The sequence below is a fragment of the Acanthaster planci genome, linkage group LG08 (genome assembly GCF_054643075.1).
Source record: "Acanthaster planci isolate LZ-2023a linkage group LG08, COTS_SCS, whole genome shotgun sequence".
Lineage (NCBI taxonomy): Eukaryota > Metazoa > Echinodermata > Asteroidea > Valvatida > Acanthasteridae > Acanthaster > Acanthaster planci.
Window position 1 is genome coordinate 15,458,003 of NC_141784.1, and position 27,207 is coordinate 15,485,209.

Here is a 27,207-nt window from a genome sequence, read left to right on the forward strand (position 1 = left end):
AGATATGAACAAGTAATTTTTTGCCACTGCTTGAGAAAATATCTAATAGTAACAAGTGGCATCTTCTGGGAAATATTATTTGCCACCCCCAAAACTGGATATTCCTCCTCTATAGTAATGTGGCAGAGTCTGCTAGGGATACCAACCCAAACAGTTGCCACATGTGCAAATTTCGTTTCATGCCTTTTGGCATTTGCTAAAATGTCAGGATGAAGCCGTCATATGGCGACTTGTTTTTGTGTGCTCTCATTGTTAAATTTTTATCCCCCGTTTGTCTGGTTTTTATGCATGTGAGTGAGAAGAACTACTTGTACTTTGCACCAACAGTGCTGAGCTGTCGAAAGATGTATTATCACAACTTCATTTATTGAATTTTATGGTTCGGCTGTCTTCAATTGACCTGTACGGTCGCACAGGGGTAGCACTTGCCACTGCCATCCTGCTAAGAAGCCGTCTCGTCTAATCAGCCACGCATTTTGAAGACTGGAGGTGCCTTTGGATATCTTCTTGGACCCACATAATCAACCATTAAAACCCTTTCGCCAAGGAGGCGGCCTTCGCCGCACCTACATTGCCCAAGTCAAAGACAACCTTCAAACCATTGGCCTTCAACACAACCAGGCCGTCCATGCTACACAGAATGGAGCAGGGTGGCTGAAGCTTATCACAACATTGATATAACTTTGGTCACGACACTTCAAGTCACAGGAGCTTGACTAGAGTCAACTAGTAGATTTATTGAACATTTTTTCAGAGGGTGTTGAGCTACGTGCTACAATCCTGGATAAAAAAGTTGGAACACCTTGTGGGAAGTGCGGTGAAAAGATCCTCTTCTCCCCCATTCAATGTTGCGGTCATTTATTGGACCAAGATTAAGTCCAGCTTTCCCAATGAGAAACAACATTTCTCTTTCATTTTTATGTTCCAGGTTTTATATCATCTTTGTATTTTAAAAGTAATTTTCCATTAATGCTGTGTTGGTTTGGTTAAGTTATTTGTTTCCTTCATTTTTTAAAAATATTTTGAACAGTCAGAAGAATTTTTCGATCGTAATTCTGCTTTACATAGAGTTACTTTATCCTGGTCAGTAGTGTATCCAATGGAAGGGTGCAGGGACCCTGATGGATTTTTGTTTTCTCTTATTTTCATTTTAATATTTATTTATCCCATTTTTATTTTAGTATTTATCAGATAGCACCAAAACCCTTAGAAAACAACATCCATAACAGAGCTTCTACAAGATCCCACACAAAACTCTGCGATACGACACACATACACTTGCGCATCCCCAAATACACATCCATGTGCACCAATGCATGCAAAAATTATTACATGTACACCTGTATATGTACCGAATTTGCAACATCATACTATTATACTCTCCCAAACTCTCACTTAAAATTTTCAAATAAATTTTTCTGTCACCTAGTCTGCATGAACAAACTGCTACTTGATCATACACTTGGACACCTGCAAACAAAACTTCATGGGAAAAAGTCTGTCGACTTCTGATTAGAGTAACTTATAACAGGGTCTTTATAATAGGTGATAAACAAAAAGGCACAGTACACAAATATCTGAATTGGAAACTGGTATCATGCTTCCTGTAGGAATAGTAAATGTGTTAAACTATTACAGCAACTTACTCTGATCTGTATCTGGCATTTCTACATCCTTTGTTGGCAGTCCAAGATGATCTCGAATAAGGCTTGCCTGTGTCACAATATTATCTACTGCTTTGATGAGCAGTTGGTATCTATAAAATATCAAGAATCATTTGTTCTTTTAAATAGGGATAAATTTGCATGGAAAAGTCCTTGCATGAAAGACAAACACAAAACTCCACACAGAATTATGATCCACCTTTGGGTAACCTCAACTTTTGTAAGTTAAAAAAGTTTGTCTAAAATTTAAATTTATGAATTACAATGTAAATATGTACAGTACTCCCATCTTTATAAAAAAATACTGCACATATCAGTCAAAGGGGGTAATGAGTTTAAAGGCACTCTCACAAACAGATGATTTTAAGTAGATGGTATACAATAACCTGTTTTCCATGTTATTAAGTTTCCTTCCTCCATAGCACTTTGGCACTTTAGGAAATGTGATTGCCTTCAAACTTATACCTAGACATATACCTATACCACTATCCAAGGATGGTCTTCGAAGATAATTGTTATAATAACATCACTGGTCACATGACATGCCTGCAAATTAAATCCTTTGCACGCCTGTATCTACAAAATTATGTCTAATTTAATTGAAAGTTAGCAAGACACACGACGCATTTAGATGAAAATTTATGATGTCTTCTAGTGGTCATAAAATGTTAAATTTTCCATGCTTTAACATTCTTTTCAACAAAATAATGTTTTCCAAAATTTCTTTAGCATGACCTTGGGTAAGCACAGCAGAAGTTAAAGTAGTCTCTAACATTTTGTGATGTCATGATGACATCATTGAAAAATGCAATATTTTGGTCATATTCTAAAGAAAGATTTGATCGACACAAAATTTATAGGGTAGGCAAAACTACTATCCACAAATATTCTAGAAGGAGTCAGTCTTCGTGACGTCATCAGGTGTCCAGTTATGCCATATCAAAGGTACATTTTTCCCCACAGGTTTGATACATTTTTAACCACAGAATTTGACACTTTTCTCAATATTCATCTTAACCACATCACGCTAGGGGCATCTATGAATGTTGATGATGCTGGAATGGGGCAATTTTCATTTTTTCTGTTTTCAAATTTCTTTCAAAATTCATATCTTCATTTACTGGACATTACACCCACACAAAGGACTGCCTGGTTTCTACTCTAATCTGACAGACAACATCTATTGACGCTGGAGTATTTCAGCCAGACCTGCTGTCTTCTTAAAAGAACCCAGATTGTGGGGTGTTACGTAATTTTCTTTTGTTCATGAAACTAGCACAGTGGGTGTTGACCTCTTTTCAATAGGGGCCAGATTAGCATGCAGCGGTACTGTGTGGCTCATCGCTGTGGTGGTGGAGTGCTTTTGTCCCCTGTGGTAATCCATTCGCGCTGAATGCCCCAAACCACGGTATACTGTTTCAAACAAGGCTGGATTATCTTCACTATTGAGAGTAAAAAATTGTTGGTAATTTCCAGAAGCCTGGTCTTTTGTTCCGAGTACAGTCTTTTGTTACAAGACCCAGTTCCCTTTGTCCGATTTCGGAGACCCCGGCCACGCCTATAAAGAATACTTGTTATTTAATTATATAGAATAAAGAATACTTGTCTAAAACCTGAATCCCTGGCGGCAAGTGGTTAAACTTGGTACAAACTTAGACCACCATCTAGAGACTCTCCTACAGAAAATCATCATTGTGACATCCTAAGGTGTCACATGACAATACACTGAAGGCGCATTTTTCAAAGATTCATTACTGCAGAAATAGAGGTCTGACAGAGTTTGAACTTGGCATGCACCTGGATGGGCACGTGTTACAGATGAAACTTGAAGTCACGTTATGATGACATTATGAAGTCTGTGACTGCTCTTAAAGGAGTATCGGTTGGAGCCACAGCATGTTAGTCGCACCACATAGTCAAATGCCATATTCTGCAGTCGTACACTTTGTGGGTGGAAAAACATCGTCCCCGTGTGGCCATGGCTGCAGTGTCACTCGAAAGTCCCACCGAGTGAAAGGATCATTGGACAATGTCCAGCACATTAGGTGAAGATCCTCAGGTGCCGGATGGAAGATACTGGATTTCGGCTGATGGAGAATGGCCGGTCTCTTTGAAAGGACAACAGGTCACTGAACCAGGAGTCTCATCAGTCGACGTGGAGTTGACGTGGCAAGACGTGAGACCAGAGAGTAGTATGCAAAGGAGAGTTCCAGATCAACCACTTTTCCTCCTATACCTCATTGACCCCCCTGAATACCACATCGACTTTTTCCAAAACTACCCAAAAACCACCCTAAAAACCCCTCTTCCCGGGAGTTCCCCTACTCCCCTGGGCTTCCCAAGACTCCCCTTTCCCCCGGACTTCCCCCTCTCGGAAAAAATGAAAAAAGTTTCTCACCTCCGTATAAAAATCTATGTCACCCCGGGAAAAGAAAAAAAAACACCCTCCCTGAATCAGAAGAATAGGTTTCAAGAAAAAATGAAAATTTTTTTTAATTACTCTATAATAAAGAGATGATAAACCAAAAAACCAACATTAATTGTTTCTTTTGCAAAAACACATTCAAGTCTCTCGACGTGATAGATGCTTGTGATTCCGATCATTGTTTAAATTCTATTCATATCGACTGACGTACTGATTGCGTAGATTGTAAATATTGTACCAATTGTACAGTATGTTGAGATTGCACTAACTGTAAAAATTGCTCATACTTTGCCGATTGCAAACAATGTGCTAATTGTGAAAAATCTCGTGATTGTTCTGACTGCGAAACTTGCATCGGATGTGAAAGCACCAAGGAACATTGCGTTACATGCGTTGATTGCAAAATTTGTGACCAATGCGACAATTGTGTTCAATGCGACAAGTTTGAAAATTCTTGTGAAAGCTGTGTCAATTCAGTTGCAATAATTCTGATACCTGCAAGCGCTGTGACAACTGTATCGAACGTAAACTGTATCGATTGTGACAATGTAACAATTGTTTTTGTTGCATCAACTGTTGCAATTTAGCTAGTGAATCTTATTTAGTATTTGTATATGACGACAATAGCGGCTATGGTTGTTACAAGAAGATGAGACTAAGAACACCAGACGATCCCGAGCGAGAATCTGACTTAAGAATCTGGCTTAATAATTAAATATGATGAAAATGTAGAAAAAAATCCACAAGAGTGACCCATGCTCTGAGACGTTTATGCTGTGTACGCAAGTTTAATTGATGTGGCAGATTAAGCAGAGAAAAAATAAAAAAATATAATTACTTGTACTATAAAGCCAAAACCATGTCAAACCAAATTTACATCGTAACTGACAACTCTGAACGTCTCAATGCCCGCAACATAGACTAAAACGTTGTATACAGGCCCCTAAAAAGAGTGACAAACATACGCAACACATAATCACAACAGTTAAGAAAAATGTCTGTTGATCATGCTTCCAAAAACACTCTGCTACGGCGTCAATCATGTCTATAAATTTGGCATCAAAGAAAAACTCCCGAAAACATCACTGGGCAACAAATCTGCTATCAACTTCAAGATCCTACGATAGCTATACTCAATCACATCAACTTTATGGCTTATAAATCGGTACACAAACGGACAAAAAGTCAAACATCCCACCAAATACAATCAACACTTACAGAGCCAGTCGTGATTTAGACTACTACGACGAATTTGCAAAAGTCAAATAGGTGGTTAAACTGCCTTACACTGACAAGAACCGCATGTACGTCAAGTTACATTACGCAAATATGCTGTTTGAAATCATGGAAAACAAATAACACAAGATCAACAGGAGAAAAATATTGGTAAACTTAGTGACATGGTTTTTTATTTGTCCCAAAGACGTGTACTACGGCACACATGGATCGTTACCTTGTGGGGCCAGCGTCAGGTATAGAAACGAAAAGATCGTTATAAAAATTAACAATTTCCATGTCATTTTGGATAAAACAGTATTGCAATCGTTACTAGGATCCGACAGTGATAACCCGCAGCGACTCAGAGTAATTAACATAATAGTAAGCCCTGTTTATAAGCCTCGCTATTCTTTGGGATAGTGAAGTTATTTTATATCAGGAAACCTACCGGAAAAGAGTCTATCCTGTAGCTATGGTACATCTAGCAGGAAACCGATCCTATACCTAAATAAAAAGTTCAAAGTTGTGCTTAGTGAAGCCAACTGTGACCAGTCGACCTTGTTATATGTAGGTCACCTGTCCCTTTACTTTTCTAACTTAATAACATATTCAATTTCTGTTCTCTATTTAGCACTGAATGCACTAGTGATTAAGAGCTCATCCCTCCCCTTTCTTTCTCTCCCTTATAAATATTTATTCATTCTATCCTCTGTAGTGTTGAGTGTGATGGGGAGTCACCTGGTCCCACCATGGGAGTTTGAAAAGGAATTCCTTTCCTTTTATTCTACATCTTCATTGTAAAACTTCCTTTCCTTTCCTTTCATTTTACATCCTCATAGTAAAACTAGTTACCTTTTTAACTATAAATGGGCTATGCAAGCGCCCTCTTGTGGTTTAGCCAAACTTTCCATTGTATAGCAACATGTGCAGCAAATTATGCAGCTACAGCAGTATGCAGGCAGCTGTGCAGGCAGCTATGCAACCATGCTAATAAGCCCTTTGTTGTTGCCCTGCATTTTAGGATGTGACTTTGTTAGTTTACACAATCCCGCCTTGTTGTCCCCTCATACAGACTTTAAAGTGGAGAACGTAGGCGGTAAATACAATCAGCGTTTTGTTTATCAAAAGCCAAAATCTAAAACAAACAAAATATTTAAACGACTAGACATTCAATTGACTATTGAACAAGCAGGTCTCATAGAAAACAAATTAAACCAAGATTTGGCAGGCAACATCTCTAGAGGGCAACCACTCAGGGCATTGGTGGCAGTGTGTTATCGAGACGTAACGAAAGAAACACCAGGCAAAGCTGGTGACCTGTTTCAAGTCTCTGAAAAACACTGGGGAACTGCCGTCAATAAATTTAGAACCGGTTTGTTATAAAACAGATATGGAAACACATTCTTTTTATTTGACTAAAAGTGAGCAGACGTTTGAATTAGAAAATACCATTGATAATTTAAAAGGTGACAAATCTGTTAGAGTCAAAAAAATAAGTTTTTACTGGGGGTACTTCAACTGAAGTCAAAGGAAGTCCTGCTGGAAGTACACCTGAAGGAGTTAGACCAGAGCGTGAACTGCCTGCCTCACTGAAGGCAACATCTATCAACATGAATGTTATAGAAGCACTTGAACTTGTAATACCGTTATCAGAATGGGATGCAGACACCCTGGTTTTCTTTTATGACTTAATAAGAGATTTTCTTTGAGCTTACAAAGTGGGAAATTTAGCAGAATTCAGCAGCAGAGTTAACCAAATCATAAATGGTCTCTACGATCAAATAACATTAATGAATCTACGTTTAAATTTAGGAGAAATATCAGCTGAAGCATCACATAAAGAGAAAGATAACGTGGTAATTCATATATTCTATTTTATCTCTGCAAGATAAAATCCATTATTCTCTGCAGACACATGTTTTATTTGCTGGGCAGGGAAGGTCGCGAAATTTGTACTGTCCATCAGCTGAGCACGCCTACGGGTTTGGAATGTAGACAGGAATAATCAATCTCCTCTAGTTGCACCTGCTGGCCACCCCCTCGCCAATAACCCTGAATGACCACAGAGGAAAGAGGGGAATGACTTTGTTAATGCGGGTAACCTCTCCCAGGAAGATAGATGATATACATGTACATCGGAATACAATAACTATATGCTCGGCCTAGTTCGCGCCAAAAAGCCACATTGGTTTAGTTTTTCGAAGCCGTCACATGAAAATTGAATTCGCTCTACAAGAGAACTCACTTTCAAGAACCAAATATTGTCCGATTGGTTCGGTTGTCTTGGACTTTGGAGTTGATATTATTTATGCCATATATTCCTGAGTGCTTTCCTTCGTTCCCTGGCCACTTGCGGAGGTTTGTGAGGCCGCTTTTTGCTGGAGACGTCCGAGACTGATTGCCTTGTCGCCAGGTTGCCCGTAAGGCTGGGTTTCTTTCTCCTTGGAATAGTGTCACGTTTCGTAGCAACAAGCGATTTCTCCCGTTCGATCTGCATCGTCCTGGGCACCCCTGTCGTGGAAAAGTGACAGCAGAGCCAGCGCTAGAGGCCGCCGCGGAGAGGGCAACAGCTCCGGTCGACGGGTCGCAGTGCAATGTGGCGATAGCTGGCCAATCCACATGGGAGTTTTCAGAGGTGACACACCCGGGTCTCGCAGTTCCAGCCACGGCGGGAGCAAGCCGGGTTTCTGCTGCTGGACCTACAATAACAAGTATGGCCCCTGCTGCTGTCAGTCGGTGGACCTTTCAGTGGATGGCGACCTAACCTAGTGGACGTTAATAGTAGTAGTATTGGCAGTACTAGCAATCGATCTTCTGCCGGTTTAGGCACAAGTCCAGGGCTTAACCCAAGTACATGTAGTTATGTCAGTACTTTTCCAAGTAGTGTTGGGGCCAATGCTTTGAGTGCTAGCGGTTTAGTCCTCCCGACTAGTACGAATACTTCCCTCCCTTATTCTAATCCGGCGTTTGCAGACAAGAGAAGTTATCGGATAGGGGATGTACTTCGTGCAGAAAGCCAACCCTCTCACACCGCTGGTCCTGGCTTTGCTCAGGCCAATAATAACGGCCTTTTGCCCGGCGCGTCGGCTCTAGACATGACAAGACCAACTCCTCTACATTCTGTAGACATCGGGGCCCCCATTGATCTCCATGTCTCCCCATTAGTGAAAGAGAAAATTTGTAATGGTCAATATATTGAAATGGCATTATTGTACCGTGACAATGCCAACAGGGCGCTGGCCTCTACAGCGAGCGGGTCAGAGTTAACTATGACTGTCGAGCAAGACAGGGTTGTTTTTCGGCCTGTGGCTCCCCCGCCGCAGAAACTTGATTCATATATGATAAATGGTCAACTGATTTTCATGCTTATAAGGCTGTCTATTCTGCAGCACATCCGAGCCAGTTCTCAGAATTGCTTAAGTAAGCGGAAATTATTCGCACTGCGCCGATACAATTCCCAGGGCTGGGATGGCGGAACTATGACGAGCAGTTTCGCTTGCGAATGGAAACAAATCCGTCGCTGTCATGGGCAGCCATTGATATGGAGCTATGGATCACAATTGCGGCGGCGGGTAGTTTATTTTCCCCAGCAAATGCTACCGTGGTGGTCACTAAAAACTCTTCACATAAGGCTGTCTGTTTTTCATTCAATTCCATCGGCGGTTGTTGTTGGAATCCCTGCCGATATGCCATAGCTGCCATCGGTGTGGCCGTTCAGGGCATGGAGCAGCGTCATGCAGAGTGGCAGTGGGGACCGGTCCCCACGGTTTTCCCGTAAAACAAGGGACTGCGCCCAGTGGCGCAGTCTACACACTAGGGGTGTGCATTCGCGGGTATTTTTTAGAACCGGGTACCCGTTTTTTGTTAACATCGGGTACCCAGGTACCCGGAAAAGAGATCGCCTAATAACAAATGGCATTGCACGGGACCCGGTGGATCATGTGCCCGAAACACGGTTCTATTTGGTACATAGGAAGCAAGCAGAACATTATTCTAAACGTCGGAGTTAATCTCTCCTACCTTTTTATCAAACAAAATTGTTACCTTCAGTTTGCAAATTTTTTGTGGGTGTATGAAACAGAAAAACAAATCTTCACCGGGAACGTTAGGAAAGAGAACAGAGCTGCAAACCACCTACATGACATACGCACCTGCAAACGCTTAAAGGAAATGTCCCGGATGCTGCATGACCACGTACACGCAGAACGCACGTGGAGTGCACAAATGGTGAGCGCTGGTCGTGTCACGTGCGGATGACCCGATCACGTCTCGGGTTAAAAGGCTTAAAGTTTTATGTACAAAAATACCACCGTAACTCGAACAATACCCACACCATTACATCCACTTATTTTGAAGTTTCTGATTCAAAAAACCACTACCAAAATGCTTCAAACGGCATTGAAAGTATCGGAAGTCTACATAGGGTTAGGAGTCATCGCAAGTTCATTTCTTTTCTGACGAGGACAAGCACGTTGCATAAATCAACGTAGCTGCAACTGTGTAATCCTGGCTTTCAAGACGCTGAAACTAACCTGATTGCAACGCAGGCCCAATTATAGTCCCCTTCAGGCAGTCCAATCACTGACACTGCAGCGGCCATGTGATCGTAAAAAGAAAGGTCATGTGACCACACACAGGGAAGCCCAGGTGAAAAAAATAGCAGCGCTTCACGTTGTTAAATGACTAAGCGATACGAAAGTTTTGCCACACGAAGCTATGTACCACGATGAAGTGGTTTAGTTTAATAAATACCTTTTCAGGATAACTCCATTCCCCTGAAGTTCAGTTGTCGAGATTTTAATGTATAAGTACTTTGACAAGTGACATTTGATTGGCCGACTGTATTATGACATGCACCTGTCAACATTTCCTTTTTTTTCGAATGAAAAAATACTTGGATTTGAAATGCTTTAGTACATACAGAAAGCATCATTCCTGCTTTTTTGGTCGATTCCTCATCCACAGTTCCGCTGAATCACTGAGGAAATTCAAGTTGCTTTAATTTAAAAATAATTTTGAAACGGAATATTTCTAGGTATAAAATTTAACTAAACTGGTTCTCTGACTCTTTGGGTTTGTAGTGCACATTTAATGCTTTGGTTATAAAAAGAGGCCAATCAACCGCGCAATTTGTGCGTGATCACTACTTACCGCACGCCGTCGTCAATCCCGACATAAAGTAATTTTCATTCATATTGTTTTATTTGACAAAAATACTCTTAATTCAAACAGTAAGCACTACTTATTCCGCACAAAAGTCATTTAGGCCGACAGGGTTTGATAGTTACAAATACAGTCAAGCAAGTGTACATCAACAGTAGACATTAGATACAAAGGTTTATATGATTATTCAATTTAAAGAAATATTTAAAATCACACGTAGCGAGTGACCTATCGCCCGTGAATTCTAGTGTTTTTTCGCTCTTGTGAACTAGGAAATTGCGGAACTAGGAAAACAACTTGCAGTATAATGGGCCAGGCGGAGTGGGTAACAAAATTAGCTGTCGATCTCCGAATTCAAGTTTCATGTATGACTGCGGGACCGGGTTTTCATCAGCACGGTGGTTTTCCATGAAGTCTGTCCTTCAGTAAGAAATTTCACAGGCATTTTATTCATAAATGTTTGTTCCTAATTTATTTACTTTTTTACGGCTACCCGGCCCGGAAAAATGGAACCGGGTTTTGAAATCGACGGGCGGGTATCCGGGTACCCGGGTACCCAGCACAGGCCTACTACACACGCTACACAAAGACCACGCCGATGGCTGCAGCGGGCGGGCGGCAGGCATTTTGATCGGCTATGCAAGGGCCAGAGGCTCCCCCAGGAGCAAACAGCAGCCAACAGTTCAGTGGCGAAAAACACCCATTAACTTAGAAGTGCAACGGCAATGGTTATCAGGATATACGAACAGGGAGGCGGCTGTTCTGTTAGAGGGGGGTTTTTCACAGGGGTTTTCTCTTGGTTTTCAGGGCCCTAAAGTTAGCAGAGATTCTAAATGCCTTAAGTCGGCATCGGACATGCCTGACATAGTCCTTAAAAATTGCAAAAAGAAATTCTTCTTGGGAGAATTGCTGGACCCTTCACACCGACCTTTGCCCAATCTCCAATGTTCTCCAATTGGGCTGGTGCCTAAGCAGCAACCCAATTCCTTTCGCCTTATCCATCATCTGTTTCATCCCTGGGAGGCTTTGGTGAATGACTTTATTGACAAAGAGGACTGTAAAGTCCATTATGAGTTGTTCGATACGGCAGTTGGGTTAGCCATGTCTGCAGGTCCCGATGCATGGTTGGCAAAGACTGCATTTAGACTCCTTCCCGTCGCACCTTTCAATTACGAATTGTTGGGTTTTCAATTTCAAGATAACTTTTATTACGATAGGTGCCTACTGATGGGCTGTTCTGTTTCATGCTCGCTATTTGAAACCTTCAGCACATTTTTGGAGTGCCACGCGAAGCAGGTTCTAGGAACACAGTTCATCACGCATTACTTGGATGATATCTTATTCCTAGGTAAGTCTTTTCTGCAATGTGCAATCCTTATGAATACTTTTCAAGGGCTTTGTGCCAAGCTAGGGGCCGCTACCACTAGCGACCGAAAAGACAGAGGGCCCAAGTCGGGTAATTACTTACATGTATCTGGGTTTGGAGATTGATACAGTGCGACGCGAGGCGCGTGTGCCAGATTCCAAAGTCTGTGTCTTGAGGGAGAAGATTCAATCTCTACTGGAGCGGAAGAAGTTATCGCTCAAGGAAATTCAGTCCATAGTCGGTTCATTTTTGTGTGTCGGGCTCTCGCCCCAGGCCGAGCCTTTATGCGGCGCTTGATCGGGTTAACTTGCGGCTTAACCACTTCGGACCGGGACATTTTTCAACGTTGAGGATGCTGGGCCGGCATGACTATCATTTTTTCCGTTTTCAAAATCCTTCAACAATTCATCATTCCATTTAACAGTCGTTTATAGCTGCACGGAGTAATCTTTAGGCACTACTCTAAGTTGACAGGTGACCTTCATTGACACCCGAATATTTCAGCCAGGCCTGCAGCCTTGTAAACAGAGCCCAGATTGTGCGGTGTTATACAACTGTCTTTTGTTCACGAACCTGGCTCAGTGCACTGCTGACCTCTTTTCAATAGGGGCCAGATTAGCATGCAGCGGTGCTGTGTGGCTCATCGCTGCGGTGGTGGAGAGCTTTTGTCCCCGGTGGTAATTCGCTTGCTCTAAATACCCCAAACCCTGGTATACGGTTTCAAAATAATGCTGGATTATCACCACTTTTGAGAGTGAAAAATGCCGGTCATGCCCAGCAGCCTGGTCTTTTGTTCGGAGTACGGTCTTTTGTTACAGGGCCCTGTTTCCTTTGTCCGAGTTCGGAGACCCCGGCCACACGTATAAACCATACGGCTCCGATCCCGGAGTCCCCAGCTGGTAGTGGTTAAAAAACGCCATCATGAAGTCTGCCTTTCTCACGGTGCTAAGCTTGACTTGCTCATGTGGTTGAAATTCCTGGAACATTTCAATGGAGTTTCCCCCTTTCGTGATCAGGGCTGGCTCGATATTGATGCATCAGAGTTATTTACAGATGCCGCGCAAGGCATTGGTTTCGGAGGTTATTTTAGTGGCCACTGGTTTCAAGGCAGGTGGTCCCCAGAGCTGTTGGCGCTTTCGCCTTCAATTGCATACTGCGGATTTTATCCTTTAGTGGTTGCTCACGATTTTCGGCCCCCAGAACCATATAAAGCATGTAAAATGATTCCGGTTACAGCGCTCTTTACTTTGGAAAATCAGATTCTTTGAAAATCAACCATGAAACAGCATCGCAGGCTGCCACGATTGGCCAGTCAGTCCTGGACACCAGTAGTTTAGGATCAGAGTGCAAACACGACACAGAGCCATGGGCTGGCTGTCCATGCAGTGTGATCGTACAGCACGTGCTCACCACGGTGAGCCGTGGCCGCATGGCTTTGCTGTGGTGACATTCTATTGTTTTTATTTATTCTCATGGTGTAGTTTGGGATGCAATAATCAACATTGAGATACTACAAGTAGTTTTTGTTACCTTAAGGTTTCTTTCTACCGATAAATAAAATCAGCCGCTTAACTGTATGTGTATTTTCGTGTTGCAAATCTTGTTTTTTCTCCGATCGTGCTAGGCCTGACATGTTGGATCTGTTTTCACTGGGTTTTCTAATGACATTGCACTTTCATTAAGAAAAGTCAGCGATTGGACTGTCCATGAATGGGTATGTAGTAGCAGTCATGATGTCGCGGTGGGTGTAGATGCAGTGCGTGCATCGATGCAGCATGCATGAGCACCTGTGGCAATTTTTTGAAGACAATTTTGGGGTTTTTTAATCAGAGCTACGAAAACGTCAAGATAAACGGATACAAGGCATATGCTCCAAAAATTACGGTAGATACATCTGCCAATGCATGTACATGTAAACGAAATTCATGCTATACCTACCCTGGGACCGAGTTAAAAGAAAGATTTATAAATACACTTTGACCATAGTTGACGTTGGGTCTAGATATAAAGAAGCTGAACCGTTGACCAGTAAAATGACCGACCAAGTGTCTGTTGCCATAAAACGGGTTTACGGCAGATCACCTTTGACTTGGCCTAAATTAATAATGGTCGATTCGGGATCGGAATTTAGAGGCGAGTTTAAAAAGCTGTGGGTCAAACAGAAGGTTCCAATTCAAGTAGGTGAACACAGCGGACATAGATCCCAGGGAATCGTTGAAAGATTTAATAGGACCTTAGCCGAAAGGTTGCTAAGGGAGGAGCCTTGGAGAGCACAGGGGAGTAGGGGAAGTCCCGAGAAGAGGAGTTTTTAGGGTGGTTTTGGGGTAGTTTTGGAAACAGTCGATGCGGTATTCAGGGGGGTCGATGAGGTATAGGAGGAAAAGTGGTTGATCTGGAACTCTCCTTTGCATACTACTCAGAGTGATTGGGGGAAAGGGTACGCTAGTAGGCCAGTCCAATTGATCTGAAGGGCATCCATGGCCCACACTCTAGGATGTGATGTCCTGGTACAGAACACCAGGAAGTGAATATTGTCCGCCGATGCAAAAAGGTTGACGTGCGGCCTTTTTATCACCAAGAACAATGATGTCAGCTTGAAGGGTCCATTCTTTCAGTCGGATCATGTTCCAAGACAGTGCATCTACTATGGTGTTATCGGGTCCCGCGATGTAGATCGCTTTGACATTGATTGCATGACTCTTCGCCCAGTGAAAGATTTCCTATGTGAAGGTGCACATTCTGGGGAACGTCTACTGCCCTGATGGCTCATGTATGCCACTGCTGTTGAATTGTTGGAGTGGACCAGGACGGTTTTGCCCTTTGATATGTCTGTGGAAATAATATAAAGTGTTGAATATCACCTGTAATTCCAGACCTTTAGTGTGATTCTTCTCAAACTTGGGGCCCAGCTCCCTGACACCTGATGTAGGGAAAGGGAGACCCACCAGCTGATGACGGATCGGTTGATATGACTAAGTCGGGTTTTATTCATCTGAAGGGAAGACCCACTTTTAAGTAATCCTTTTGCAGCCACCAGAGTAGGTGTTGGCGGATGTCGTCTGAAACGTGTACTGGTAAAGCAATAGGATCCAACTTGGGGCGATACAAAACAAGCAGATGGAGCTGTAGTGGTCTCATCTGTAGTCTGCACCATGGTACCTGGTCCGCCATTGCTGGTCATGAGGCCGAGGAGACGGAGCCAAGCAAGGACAGGAGGTGATTGTGACGTGCGGAAACAAGGGAGATGCAGGCCCAAAGATTGTTGACTCGGTCAGACGTTGTGGTGATGACACCTACGCAGAGGTCAAGTACTGCCCCTGGACAAGTCGGGAGCTCTGATGCCATCAAGCTGGACTTTTGTAGGTTGATCAGGAAGCCGAGCCTGGTAGTACAATTGCAAGTGAGGTGAGTTGTGGCAACAGTTTCAACTTCAGTTTGACAGACGATCGACCAGTTGTCCAAATGGAAAAGCACAACGTCTAGCTGGCGTAAGTGGGCCGCAACAGTCTTGGCTATGTGGGTGAAAACTCAAGGTAAAGTCGATACACCGAATGGGAGGACACAGAACTCATATGCTATCCCTCCGCAGAGGAACTCGCGGTCCTTTTTGTGAATGGGAACAGAAAGGTAGGTGTCACAGAGATCGATCAATGAAGCCCAAGACAGAACCAGGAGAGATTGTATTAAAGTCGCGGTGGTCTCCATCTGGAACTTCTTGGGGTGGGTGAATTTGTTCAGTGGCTTCAAGTTGATAACAGGATGCCTGGATCCTTCTTTGGTGCGAGAAAAAAGGTTGAAACAATCCCGATCCCGAGTTGGCTGGGTTTGACCTGAAGGATGGCTCGTTTTTGCAGAAGAGAATTTATCTTCAACTCCAGCGCCAAGTGTTGATCCTTGTTGCGAAGAACAGGAGTCGGTTGTAGTGTTGCCTTTGGCAGCGGGGTGCTTTTAAACTCGAGTAGATATCCATGTGTGAGAGTCAAAAGTACCCAGCTGTTTGAGGTGATGTCTCTCCAGAACCCTGCAAATTGTTGAAGGCGGCCACCCATGGGTTCAGAATTGGGGGCCGCTGAAGTCTAAATGAGACCGAAGAACAGGGGGCATGCGATGGACGTCCATGTCTGCGAAAAGTCTGGCTTGTCGAGTGGTTGGCCCAGTTTTGGCTTGACTATTGGAGTGGAGGATGGAAAGAGGAATGACTCGGGGGGGGGGGCTTTGGTATGTTGTGGGCCGAGTCTGACCGGAACTACGTAATCGAGGTTGCTGAAACATTAAAGACTGAGTTTCAAGGAGGGATATCTTCTTTGCTGTATCAATTCATTTAGCCTAGGTCTCCAGTAGGTCAACAAATTTGCCACGAAAAGGTTCTCACCAAAAAGTGGAAGTTGCTGGAGATCTTAACACCTTCGTGGGAATATGCATCAACAGCAATGGAACTCCCTGTTGAAGAAATTCGAGTGAACTGCTTGAATGTACTATTCAGTTCCCTTGTCAAAGCCCAGGAGAGCTAGGGCCGCAAAATCCAGGGGGACCGGTAAATTCTAATTGCAAATATGGGCAATGTATTCTGACAGGAGCAGGTAGGAAGTGCACCATGGTCTGACGCAGGAGGCTTAGTCGAGTTTTGCTAGTGTGGCATCTAGCAGGGCTTTATCCTAGTCTCGGAAAATTCCCTGAGAAGGTCTTCCCGAGTCTGTGCTGTGTCGAGAAGGTCCGGAACCGACAGGAAATTCTTGAAATCTTCCGCCGGGAAATGGTAGCAGGATGCAGCTTGGCTAGGGAGTGCATGCCATTGCTTAGCTTTAGTAGGGGATTTAAACATCTCTACACAAGAGCAAACAAGTGGGAGCCCGGGCAAGATTGACCCCGTAGTCTCCATTGGAGCTGAGCGTCGTCTAAATGAGCCATAACTGGAGTCCTCCTCCACTGGAGCAGCTGTGGGTAGGCCGAGTATTTGAATTAAGTCTCACTGAAGAAGATGGAGACAGTCCTCGGCCGGAGTACGAGTGCCGATAGAATCTACGTCTTCCTCCTTGGAAGATAATGCCAGTTGTCTGGTTGGGGACAGGGTTGCATGTAGATCTGAGCCCTGCACAGTCGTGTGGGGGATAGCCCGCTCTTGTAGGGGAACGCCTTGGTGGTGCGATCCTGTATGGAGTCTGGGTCAGTGTCCAGGTGGCTTACAGTTGAGGGGGTGGAAGCGGCTGGTCTGCAAGAGATGGGTCCGGGGCGGTGGAGGCCAGAGGTCTGTCGAGGCAAACAGCAACAGAAGTAAGGGCCAAATTAATAGATTGAAAGGTCGGTATCCATGCTTCAGAAATCTGATCGTACTGATTGGAGTGGTGTTTCTTGGCTGGTTTGGAGGCACTTGATGAGGAAGACGAGCACTTGTGCTTGCTCTTCCCGGTAGCAGGTGACCCTGTGGTGGAGGTGGCTGATGGAGCAACAGTAGGCTGGGTGCTTGAAGAGCGTTCTCAGTTGACAGTGGGGACTACGGAGCATCGGGCAGATAAGTCTGGAGGAGACAAGGTGGCAAGGAGAGACCCAGCTGAAAACCGGAACCGTGTATGGGCTGCGGCGGTTCGAAGCCACAACGGTGCATAAGACCGGTGGGCTGTGCAGTCCCTGAGGGGATTAGCCGGGTGCCGTGGGGTCGTGGCCCAATGATATACTGGGCATTGCAGACCCCAGCGCTTGTGAGGAGCCCAGACCATGAGCCTCAGTTTCAGAGCAAGAAAGAGCACGCTCAGAAGCTGCTGGAGAAGTGGTCTTTTTGGCCAAAGTCGGATGGCTGCTGATGCTCTTTGGAATCATGGGTGGAACACTGGCAGGAGTGCCACTTGTGTTTCTCTGGGACATAGCCGGTGAAAAGCATTGCTAGCCCTTGGTGGTGGTGTGGCGAGCTCTCGGTGGCGGTAGGGTGGCTCAGGAGACATCTGATAAGGCAGTTTAATCTATATTGAATTATTTCACATCTTGTTTTTCAGCATGAGTTTGACTTTTATGCTGGTGTTGCTCACTATAATCTTTCTTTTTTTGTTTGCAGATGTAAAAGTGCTATGAGTGTTTCCTTTAGCAGATAAAGTGTCCTTTATTCATGTGTTATGTTGCATTCCCCAACTGAAGCTCCCCATCACTGGCAAAGAAGAAAAAGGTTGTTGGAAATAGTTGCATCTTAGCACCCTTTTCAGACAAAAGGACCCACCTCTTTGTTCTGTAGTTGTGGAGAATAACAAGTGCTTATCTTTCCATATGCACATTTTTTTTGTGCATTGCAAACATGATGCATTTCACTTTCACAGACACAAAATTCGAATTCATTGACATAACACAGAAGTGCATTGCATTCAGCCATCAAACCGCTGCAGGAGCGATTTCAACGGATACAAACCGCTTGTCAGAAGTGTTGACACGCAGATGGATGGTGCCTTTACACTATTTTGTGGATATTAAAATGGTGTGGAAACAGAAAGTCCAAATAACTTAGCCTAATTTTGCCTTACAACTGAAACTTCCCCATAACCTGTAAGGGCCTACCCACACAGAGACCATACATACTGCCTGTGGTCACGCACGCTCTGCACATCCCGTACCAAATATGGCCACACCTTTGCGAGCAGACAGAGTTCCCACAAAGATTGTATTAGTTCCCACCAAAAGACCATAATTGCTGTGTAAAAGCACACCATCTCATATTCCCTCAGACAAGCCATATGTAAAGTGTGCATAGTCAAACACTTACCCTACTCTGTACATCTCTTGCTGGATGGGGTTTAATGGAGGGAAGTACAGACAGGTAATGGCAGCATTCATCTTTGTCAAAAGATCTTCCCTTTTTCCTTCATTCTCAAGTGCCAAGAAGTCCTGTTTATATAATAATCAATTCTCAGCATTAGAATTCCAGTAGCAAATTTCATTGATGCACGTTAATGAATGTTCTAGGCAGATTTAGTAAGGCAAATGACTCACTCTGCACTTTTTCCTTCATTCAAGGTAACTGATATTGTCTTTCTTTGATAAATAGTAAATAAACTAAAAAAAATTCCTCAATTATTGTTATGCCAACATGCAATTTTAAGCATACATGCTATGCATTAAAATTTGCCACCACCACAGATTAAAACATATTGAGCATAAAACATTATTGTTCGTGGGCATATGTGCAAGCATGTGCAAATGGACTGCCATGCAGACCGGCCAGTGAGTACACACATGAAATATGGGTGACTGATACAGAAAATCTTGTGTTGTTACTACATAGGAGAGAATTTTTTCCCTTGAGAAAAATCCTCAAAGCAGAAAAATCATTTGTAGATAGACAAGCAGGTTCAGATTGTTTATAAAAGCCGGCTTATAATTATGCTGCCAACTTTGGTTCTTTACCATTGTGACACCAATGTTATAGAATTGGTCCTGCCATGTCTATCATAGCTCCATTTTAGCAACAGGAATCGGTGTAACCACTCTGCATGTTACATATAATTTTTAAGCAATGACTCAAGAAAAACTCATGGAAACTTTCATTTGCAATGAGAACTATCCGAAAGGTAAAATATGGATGGAAATGAGTATACCATTTAGTATATTTTCAGCTTGAATTTCCCAGAATCTATTTTCCATTCTACCTCTGCTAACCTAAATTTGCATATTATCTATGGGGATCATGTGTTAGGAAATTCACTGCAAATGTAACCAAAGCCACTCCTTCTGCATGTCCCCAACAAAGGGTTGTGTAACACAATAACTCACCCTAGCTTTTTTAGATTAAACTGGGAGGGGGGGTGGCAGACAGAGGTGAGTGATTTCTTGGTAGAATGGAATATCCGTTTGGATTTTTAGAATTCCATAACAAAAAAGCTCACCTCTGTTTACCTTCATTCACAGATGGCACATAATTGTAAGGGAGGGAAGAGACATGCAGGGTTAAAGGCAGTGTATAGGATTTACATGTACAAGGTCTCAAAAATGGGACTGTCAAAATTATCTTGAAATATCTTACCGTAAAGTACGTACTAGTGTCATACAATCTGTAAAATCTTACCACCAGTGAGTGACATCACTTTGACATCATGAAACAATTTATAATTTAATTTTGAAGATTAATTTCTCCCATTGACTTTGTACACATTTTGAAAACCATGCATGCAAGTGCTGTTGTGCCTAAGCATTTGCGCATGTCCGTACTTTGCGTGATCAGCTGGTCCGTTTTCTAATACTGAACTTCGGCTCTGTCTCAGGCTTTAACTGTTTCTTTTTACTAGATGACTTTCAAGCTGCAAGCGCAGTAATCAGTCTAATTGTGCCACAGAACATCATATAAGATGCAAGAAAGCTAAAAATTACAATTATCCGATGTAATATAAACACTTCAGGCCCACAATTGGGGATTGGTTTTGGGAACGAAACCTGAGACGGAGATGAAGTCGAGTATTGGAAAACGGCCCTGATCTGTTTGATTGGTGGATGTAAGCGCTGTTGCACAGTCTTATTGCATGATTTCTAGATAATTTGGCTAGAAAGTTGTGAAAAAATCATGCAAAATATCAAGGGAAATGAACTCGGAGATTTTATGTCAGGCCTCAACCAATTGTTTAAAGCATTCCATCTGTGCTGGCATCGACCATTTGCGCGGTCACACCCCAACACATCAGGACGATATTTTCAACGTACACATGTGTTTTCTCAGGACCTCTCTTGGGACCTCCCAGACCTGAAATTGCACCAATTGAGTGCTTAATGGACTTTGCTTGATTAGAGGATTCCAAGGTAATTCCACAAAAGCTGAACTAAAACCAAATTCATGCACCAGAGCAAGAAATTGCAGAAGAATCCGGAGTTGACACTGAACACGCATGGTCACAATGATAGTAAGCATGGATGAACCCAAAGAGCAAATCCATATGCAATCACATGTATACATGTACATGTACAAGGAGCACTCGGATGGTATAGTATGGCTGGCGGCTGGGTTTGGAAGCTGGATGAATGAGGTGCTGGAACTGGTTCTGGTAGGCAATTAGCATTAAGAAACATTTTCAATTGCAAGTTTTTGCCTGCACTTTCTGTGCTTTGTAGCTCTGGACAGCGATGTTAGGGAAAACGAAACTGACTCAAATTAACTCTAAATTTGCTCTGACATATCCTTAGTGACGCCCGACCATGTCCAAATGCTTAAAATGGCAATTTGCTGAGTTTGAGTTACTCAGACCAGCATTTTTATGTACATGTACGTCCTACTCGTTCAGCACTATCCAGAGATGAACTTGCGCATGCATATTCATTATACTCCCTCCCTGAGCTCATTATTCGATGATTTTAGTGTAATGGATTTTATTCAAAGGCAAATCAAACCAGAATTTGCGAAAGATTTATGATTATGCTGAACATAGACATTGAACTGTGTAACGTCCCCTAAAACACTCACCGTGCACATATGCCCCCAGAAGACAAACCATGTTCTTATGGGGTCATGGTATATCCAAAAATGTTTGAAATTTTAATGTAGACCTATGGTTATTTACATGTCAACGTAAGCTGATCATATGGAATATTTAAATCTCTTTATTTGCTTTGTGTGTATAGGTATCCTTCGTGTTGCTGCTGGAGTGAAAGCTAGAGAAAAATCTGTTTCCCTTGCTAGTTCAGAGCATTGGAATTCAACGTCACTGCAGTTAATACTTGGAAGATATCAGAGATGCGGGTACCCACAATAACAGGTAATGGCAAAAAGGCCTACTGTTGCACTGAGACACAGACAGACTGCCTGTTCTGATTGCACTCATGAAGCACAGTTTGTGTGTATGGGTGCAGATGTGGGTGTACTTGTGAAAGGTGCAGACGGAGCTCTTCTATGTATTAACACAGTCACGAATCGAGGTCGGATTGTAAATCGAGGACGTCCTCAGTTCGCAATAAGGTGAAATTTGAGGCCGCAGTGAGCATTTATGAGGGTCAGCGAAATTTCAAGGCATTTGGAAGCCGTCCTCGGTGTACGCATTTAACACGCCGGGTGTTTAAAAACACCCGCTCGAAATGGACAGTTTCGGCGCATCCCTGGATGGAATAGCGCCCTCCCTAGCTCTCTTGCTACCCTGTCCGATCCGCATTGGTGAGCACAATAAACGTCGCCAAGTGCCGGGGACGCATAACCCCCAACAAATATAAAAGCCTCCAAACTGTCGAAAAGCATCATAGCGTCACCTTGCCATCACGCCTGTGGACTTCTGTAGCCGTTCTGAGATGTAGGTGTCTTCTAGTGGAAAATATGGTGAGTAAAAACGATTTCATTTGAAGTAGAATGTTGAGCATGACCAGACCCTATCTTGGTACGGTTTACTACATCATTAAATACATGGGCCCCAGTGCTGGCTATAGTACCATGCTATTAGTTAGAGCGTGGTTAAAGTGTGGCTGCTATCCACCCCCCCCCAATTTTGTCGATAGGCTAATGTAGATCTTGCACCGCTGTTCGAGTGAATGTGCCAGTGGAATAGGTATACGTATGCAGTCCGAAAAGCTCAATCACATAATCCAGTTGAACAGGTTCCTTCAACACATTTTTCCAGCCGCAAGTGAAGACTTTTCTGTCGTCCATATGTGGTGGTTCTAGGCCTAATTGTGTTTAAAGTGTTAGTTCAGGGTGAGGGTTTTGGGTGGATGTGGCTCTTGGGAGCCCCGATACCTGTTCCCCCCCCCCCACCACCACCACCACCACCAGTCCATACCAAATTAAAAGAAGACAAGCGGCTTAATGAAAATAATGTTCAATTTGTTTTCTTGCCAGCTGACCTGCTCACCATAAGTGGAGACGTTTAGACAGTATGGCTGATTCGTCCACCGGTTCCAGCAGTAGGCCTACGTCATCTGTTGCTCCAAGTGATGACACGTCTGACGTCCAGCAGAACTGTGGTGTGACCGTAATGCAAACCAGTAATGAGGTTGGCTGCAGGAAATGGGACAAGAAACACTTCTGCTTTTACTGCGATGTACCCCAGGCCAAGCTCCCCCGTCATCTCCAGTCATGTCACAAGGAAGAAAGAGAAGTCATCGAGATCGCCGGTGAGCCCAACGCTGGTGTGCGTAAGAAACTTCTGTTGAAAATTCGCAATATAGGCAATCACAGGCACAATTGTCAGGTTCTTCGTGAAGGTCGTGGTGTGCTCGTTGTCGGGTACAGGCCAAATTGCAAGGTATCTCCCGATGCGTATGGACCATGCGTATATTGTTACGGCTATTATGTGCGTACCGATTTGTGGCGACACGTGTGCCCTTTGAAGCCAGCACCCACTCCACAGACTGACAGCACCGGTAAGAGGGCTCGTGTGGGTGGACGGGTCGCTCACAAGAGTGATTTGTTGAAACCTCCTCCTGTTGGCGTGTCGTTCCAGTTACACCAGGTTCTTAGTCCAATGAAGAGAGATGATGTGGCTTTGGTAGTCAAGAATGACACGTTGATTGTTGAATTGGCCAAGCGTGAATACATGAAACTAGGGCACGATGTAGATCAGCATGGCTACATCCGTAACAGGGTGCGTGAATTGGGTCGACTCGTCCTACAACTCCGAAAGAACACCCAGCAACCAAATGCATCACTCGAATCATTTGTCCATCCGCACCACCTGTCTGATATTGTGAAGGCCATCCACGATATTGCCGGCTTCAGGGAAGACAAACAGTTGTACGATGTTCCGTCACTAGCGCTGAAGATTGGTTATTCCGTCAAGAAGTGTGCACTCGTCTTGAAAGGAAGTGCCCTAGAGTCCGGCCAAAAACACAAAGCGGAGCGTGCGGAAGAGTTTCTGCAGTTGTGTGAATTGAACTGGCGAGACCTTGTGTCCACACACGCACACAGAACGCTGTACCAAGGAAAACGCAACAAAGTCACCATTCTCCCGACAAATGCCGATGTAGTCCACCTGTCGTCGTTCCTTCATGAAGCTGGCAACCGGGAACTTCAACTCCTGCAGGGTGCTCGGGGCAGACAAATCAGGCCAGTTTGGCAGAAATTGAATGAGGTCAGTCTGTGCCACCTCATCATGTTCAACCGAAGAAGGCAGGGGGAGGTTTCAAAAATGAAACTTGACGATTTCCACAAGCACAGCACCGCCAAACTGGAGGGGGAATGCCTGTTGAGTGATTTAGAGCGCCAGCTGTGCAAGATGTTCCGTGTTGTCGAAATAGTCGGCAAGAGAGGCAGAACTGTTCCCGTGCTCCTAAGCAATGAGGCAGTAGCGTGGTTGAGTGCCCTTGTCGCCAAGAGACATGAAGCTGGAGTAGCCCAAGACAACAACTTCTTGTTCGCACGGTGTTGTTATGGCGGGAGAGGCCACATACGAGGGAGTGACTGTTTAAGGGCATATGCAGATAAGGCTGGCCTTGACAATGCATCCAGCATCCGGTCCACCAAACTCCGTAAACATGTAGCAACTGCATCGCAAATTCTTGCATTAAAGGAACATCAGCTTGAAACTCTAGCCAACTTCATGGGCCACGATCTGCGGGTACATCGCGAATACTACCAATTGCCAGATACTGTACAGCGGGTCACCAAACTGTCCAGACTTTTCCTGAGTTTGGAGAGGGGCAACCTGTCTTCCAAGCAGGGCAAATCCTTGGATGATCTGCATGTAACTGGAGGTAAGGGCACCTTGTACTCAAACCATGTTTCCCATGTTCCGTCTACCCAACGCTTGGCTTCGAACCAAGTCAACCCAACCAAGACTCCCATTTTGTAGGGCATCGTACTGGGCCAGAAAGAATACCTCTCTTCCTATTAAATCCCCCCCCCCCGGAAGAACAGACCAGTACAAAGAAAGACGGGGGACAAAAATCCCCCCCATAAATGTATCTTGCGTCAAGAACTCCCAAAATAATGTTCCATTTTGGCCGTCCATCCCCCCCCCCATATCTCAACACCAAGCAGAGACTGCCAGACACCCGTGCATGTATGTGTGCTTTAACTGATTGATCTCAATTTGGGGTTTACTCTCAGAAGGCTTCACCAGTGAAGAGGACAGCAGCGAGAGTGGGGACAGCAGTGACAGCAGTGAAGACTCCTGCGATGGATCCGTCAAAAACGGTAAGATTTGGTCTGTCTGTCTGTCTGTCTGTCTGTCACTCTGTCTGTCACTCTGTCTGTCACTCTGTGAGGCTGTCTGCTGAGGTGTCACCTACATTTCTAATGTCCTTTTCTTGCCTCTACATTAATAGGACAGCTTCCTGGTGTTGCTGCTGCATCTCGAACAAGGGAACCCTCTCCGCCATCGAGACGAGTGAAGCGGCGTCCCTGGACTACAGCGGAGAAGACAGACGTCCAAGAAGGCCTGCGCAAATTCTTCCAGTTGAGGAAAGTTCCTGGCAAGCTGGACATCGAAGCAGCTTGCACTGTGGCACTGCAGACCCGTACTTGGAGAAACATCAAAGACTTTTGTCGTAACACTATGAAGTTGTAGGCAAGTTCAGCTAGGATACGCCACACCAGCCATTCTCTCGAGACATTATACCACATTGATGCAGAACCCTATAGTGGTAGGCCAATAATGCACTCAAATTTTAGCGGCCAAAACAACTAAAAACTTGTGAGTGTTGTCCTCGGTGTTATAGGCTGCACTCACATGGACGAGAAGTCCTCCGTCTGATAGTTTGGAAAGTATGCCCTCCATTTGCAGTGTCTACATGTATACGTGGGTGGGTGTGTGTGGGGGGGGATCCATGTACTGTCATCATAAATGGTTCCCTCATCAAAATTCAGGTCCCCACATACTTCCCATTTAGTGAGAATCCAAGGTTGCTACAGTACATGTATGCCATTGAATACGTACACATGTACAATACGCTGTATTATTGTGTCCAAGTTCAGATATCAGTTTTCTATGCATCAACACATGAACAGGTGCACCTGTAATAAACATTTGCTTTTTGCGATGATACAGATGTTACATTCATGTTAGATGTCCCTGGTTTCAAAGATGCCTGCAGTCGAAGCAAAAGGACTAAGCCACAGAACAGGGAGAAGAGCTGCATCAAAGTACTCAAACAAGATTGTGTAAAAAGCTGCAATCAACAGGAAGTCATTTTACTTGTAGTGTACATGTAAATGCTTTAATTTATTGAAAGACAACTGCAAAAAAAATTTCAAACTGGTTTGGAAGAATAGTGTAGAGTTTTCCTTTCAGCATTCATGAGATCCCGATATTTTCAGTTGATCCCCATGTCATTTGAAGTGTCTGGAAATCTTCAGGACAGAAAAGAAGTTGGTGGTTTTTATACGATATACTTAAGGAAAAATGCCCTAAGACATGAAGGCAGTTTTTTGCTTCACATTTTCAAAACACAATGTGCATATTTCATTGTTATTTCCAAACACAAAAACATATTACTGGTTCACAGTGTTTGATTATTTACATGTTTATTTACATCTAAGCTGTTCAATTTCTTTATTTGCTTCTATGTACGTGTATGGGTATCCTTCATGTAGCTAGTGGAAGTGAAGGCTAGAGATAAATCTGTTTTCCATGTTAGTTCAGAGCATTGGAATTTAACATAACTGCAATTACATACATGTAGATGTCAGAGGCTTGGGTACCCATGATAAAGGAAGATGCTATACAACCTGACAACCAAGCAAGGATATTAACAGGTAATGGTGTAAAGGCCTACTGTTGCATTGACATATACATGTAGACATATTGCCAGTTCTGATTAACAAGGTAATTAGTAGTGAGAAGGCCTGCTGTTCGTATTGACACACAAGAAATGGCCAGTTCTGATAAAGGCAAAGAGGAGAGGGGGACCCATACATGTAATAATGTAAATCGCTTAATGATCAACATCCATATGTCCGGTCCCCCACTATAACATTCCTACTCCTATGTAGCTAAGTGATATCAAAAGCGCTGAAACTTCTGACACCTTTTTCCTGGCATCAACACATAAACTGATGCATAATGAATATATTTTCCATTTTTTGATGACCAAAATCATCTGAAAAACTGCATATAATAGGACATGAGAAGTACATGTATATGTGTACATGGCCTGATGGCAAGATTACCACAGAAATTATGAATAAAAGTTTCAGAATTATGCGATGTTTTAGAATTCACAAGAGCCTTATATTTTGCGTTCCCATGTCTTCGAAAGCATGTCTGGAAATCTTCAGGGCAAAAAAAACACTCCACCGATTTTATATAATACACAATAGTAAAATCTCCAAGCACATACATGTATAAATGCAGTTTTTCCCTTAATATTTCATAAATAGAGAGTGGGACACTTGAGCATTCAACTCTAATAATCCTTCAACCTCTAGACCAGGTTTTATGTTCAATATTTTGAATTTATTTTTCAACATGCACTTCAGAGTTTGTGCT

General features: G+C 43.5%; 2 protein-coding genes across 10 annotated transcripts in view; one reads left to right on the forward strand and one right to left on the reverse strand.

The window, feature by feature from the left end:
- Window positions 1-27,207, reverse strand: part of LOC110980156 (MYCBP-associated protein-like) — a 287,473-nt gene that overhangs the window by 56,335 nt on the left and 203,931 nt on the right. For 8 of the 9 annotated variants that reach the window (XM_087139862.1, XM_087139860.1, XM_087139861.1 and 5 more), the window contains 2 exons: window positions 18,579-18,700; window positions 1,647-1,756 (listed from right to left, as the gene is read on the reverse strand). In XM_087139862.1, the coding sequence (XP_086995988.1) occupies window positions 1,647-1,756; window positions 18,579-18,700 (232 nt within the window). Of the gene's footprint in view, window positions 1-1,646; window positions 1,757-5,755; window positions 5,812-18,578; window positions 18,701-27,207 lie in introns of those variants that run through there. The other variant, XM_087139866.1, reaches the window with a different exon arrangement.
- LOC147798422 (uncharacterized) lies at window positions 23,484-25,536 on the forward strand. Its single transcript, XM_087139867.1, has 3 exons — window positions 23,484-24,472; window positions 24,828-24,914; window positions 25,046-25,536. Exons 1-3 carry the CDS (start codon window positions 23,872-23,874, stop codon window positions 25,285-25,287), a joined length of 930 nt encoding a protein of 309 aa, XP_086995993.1. The 5' UTR covers window positions 23,484-23,871; the 3' UTR covers window positions 25,288-25,536.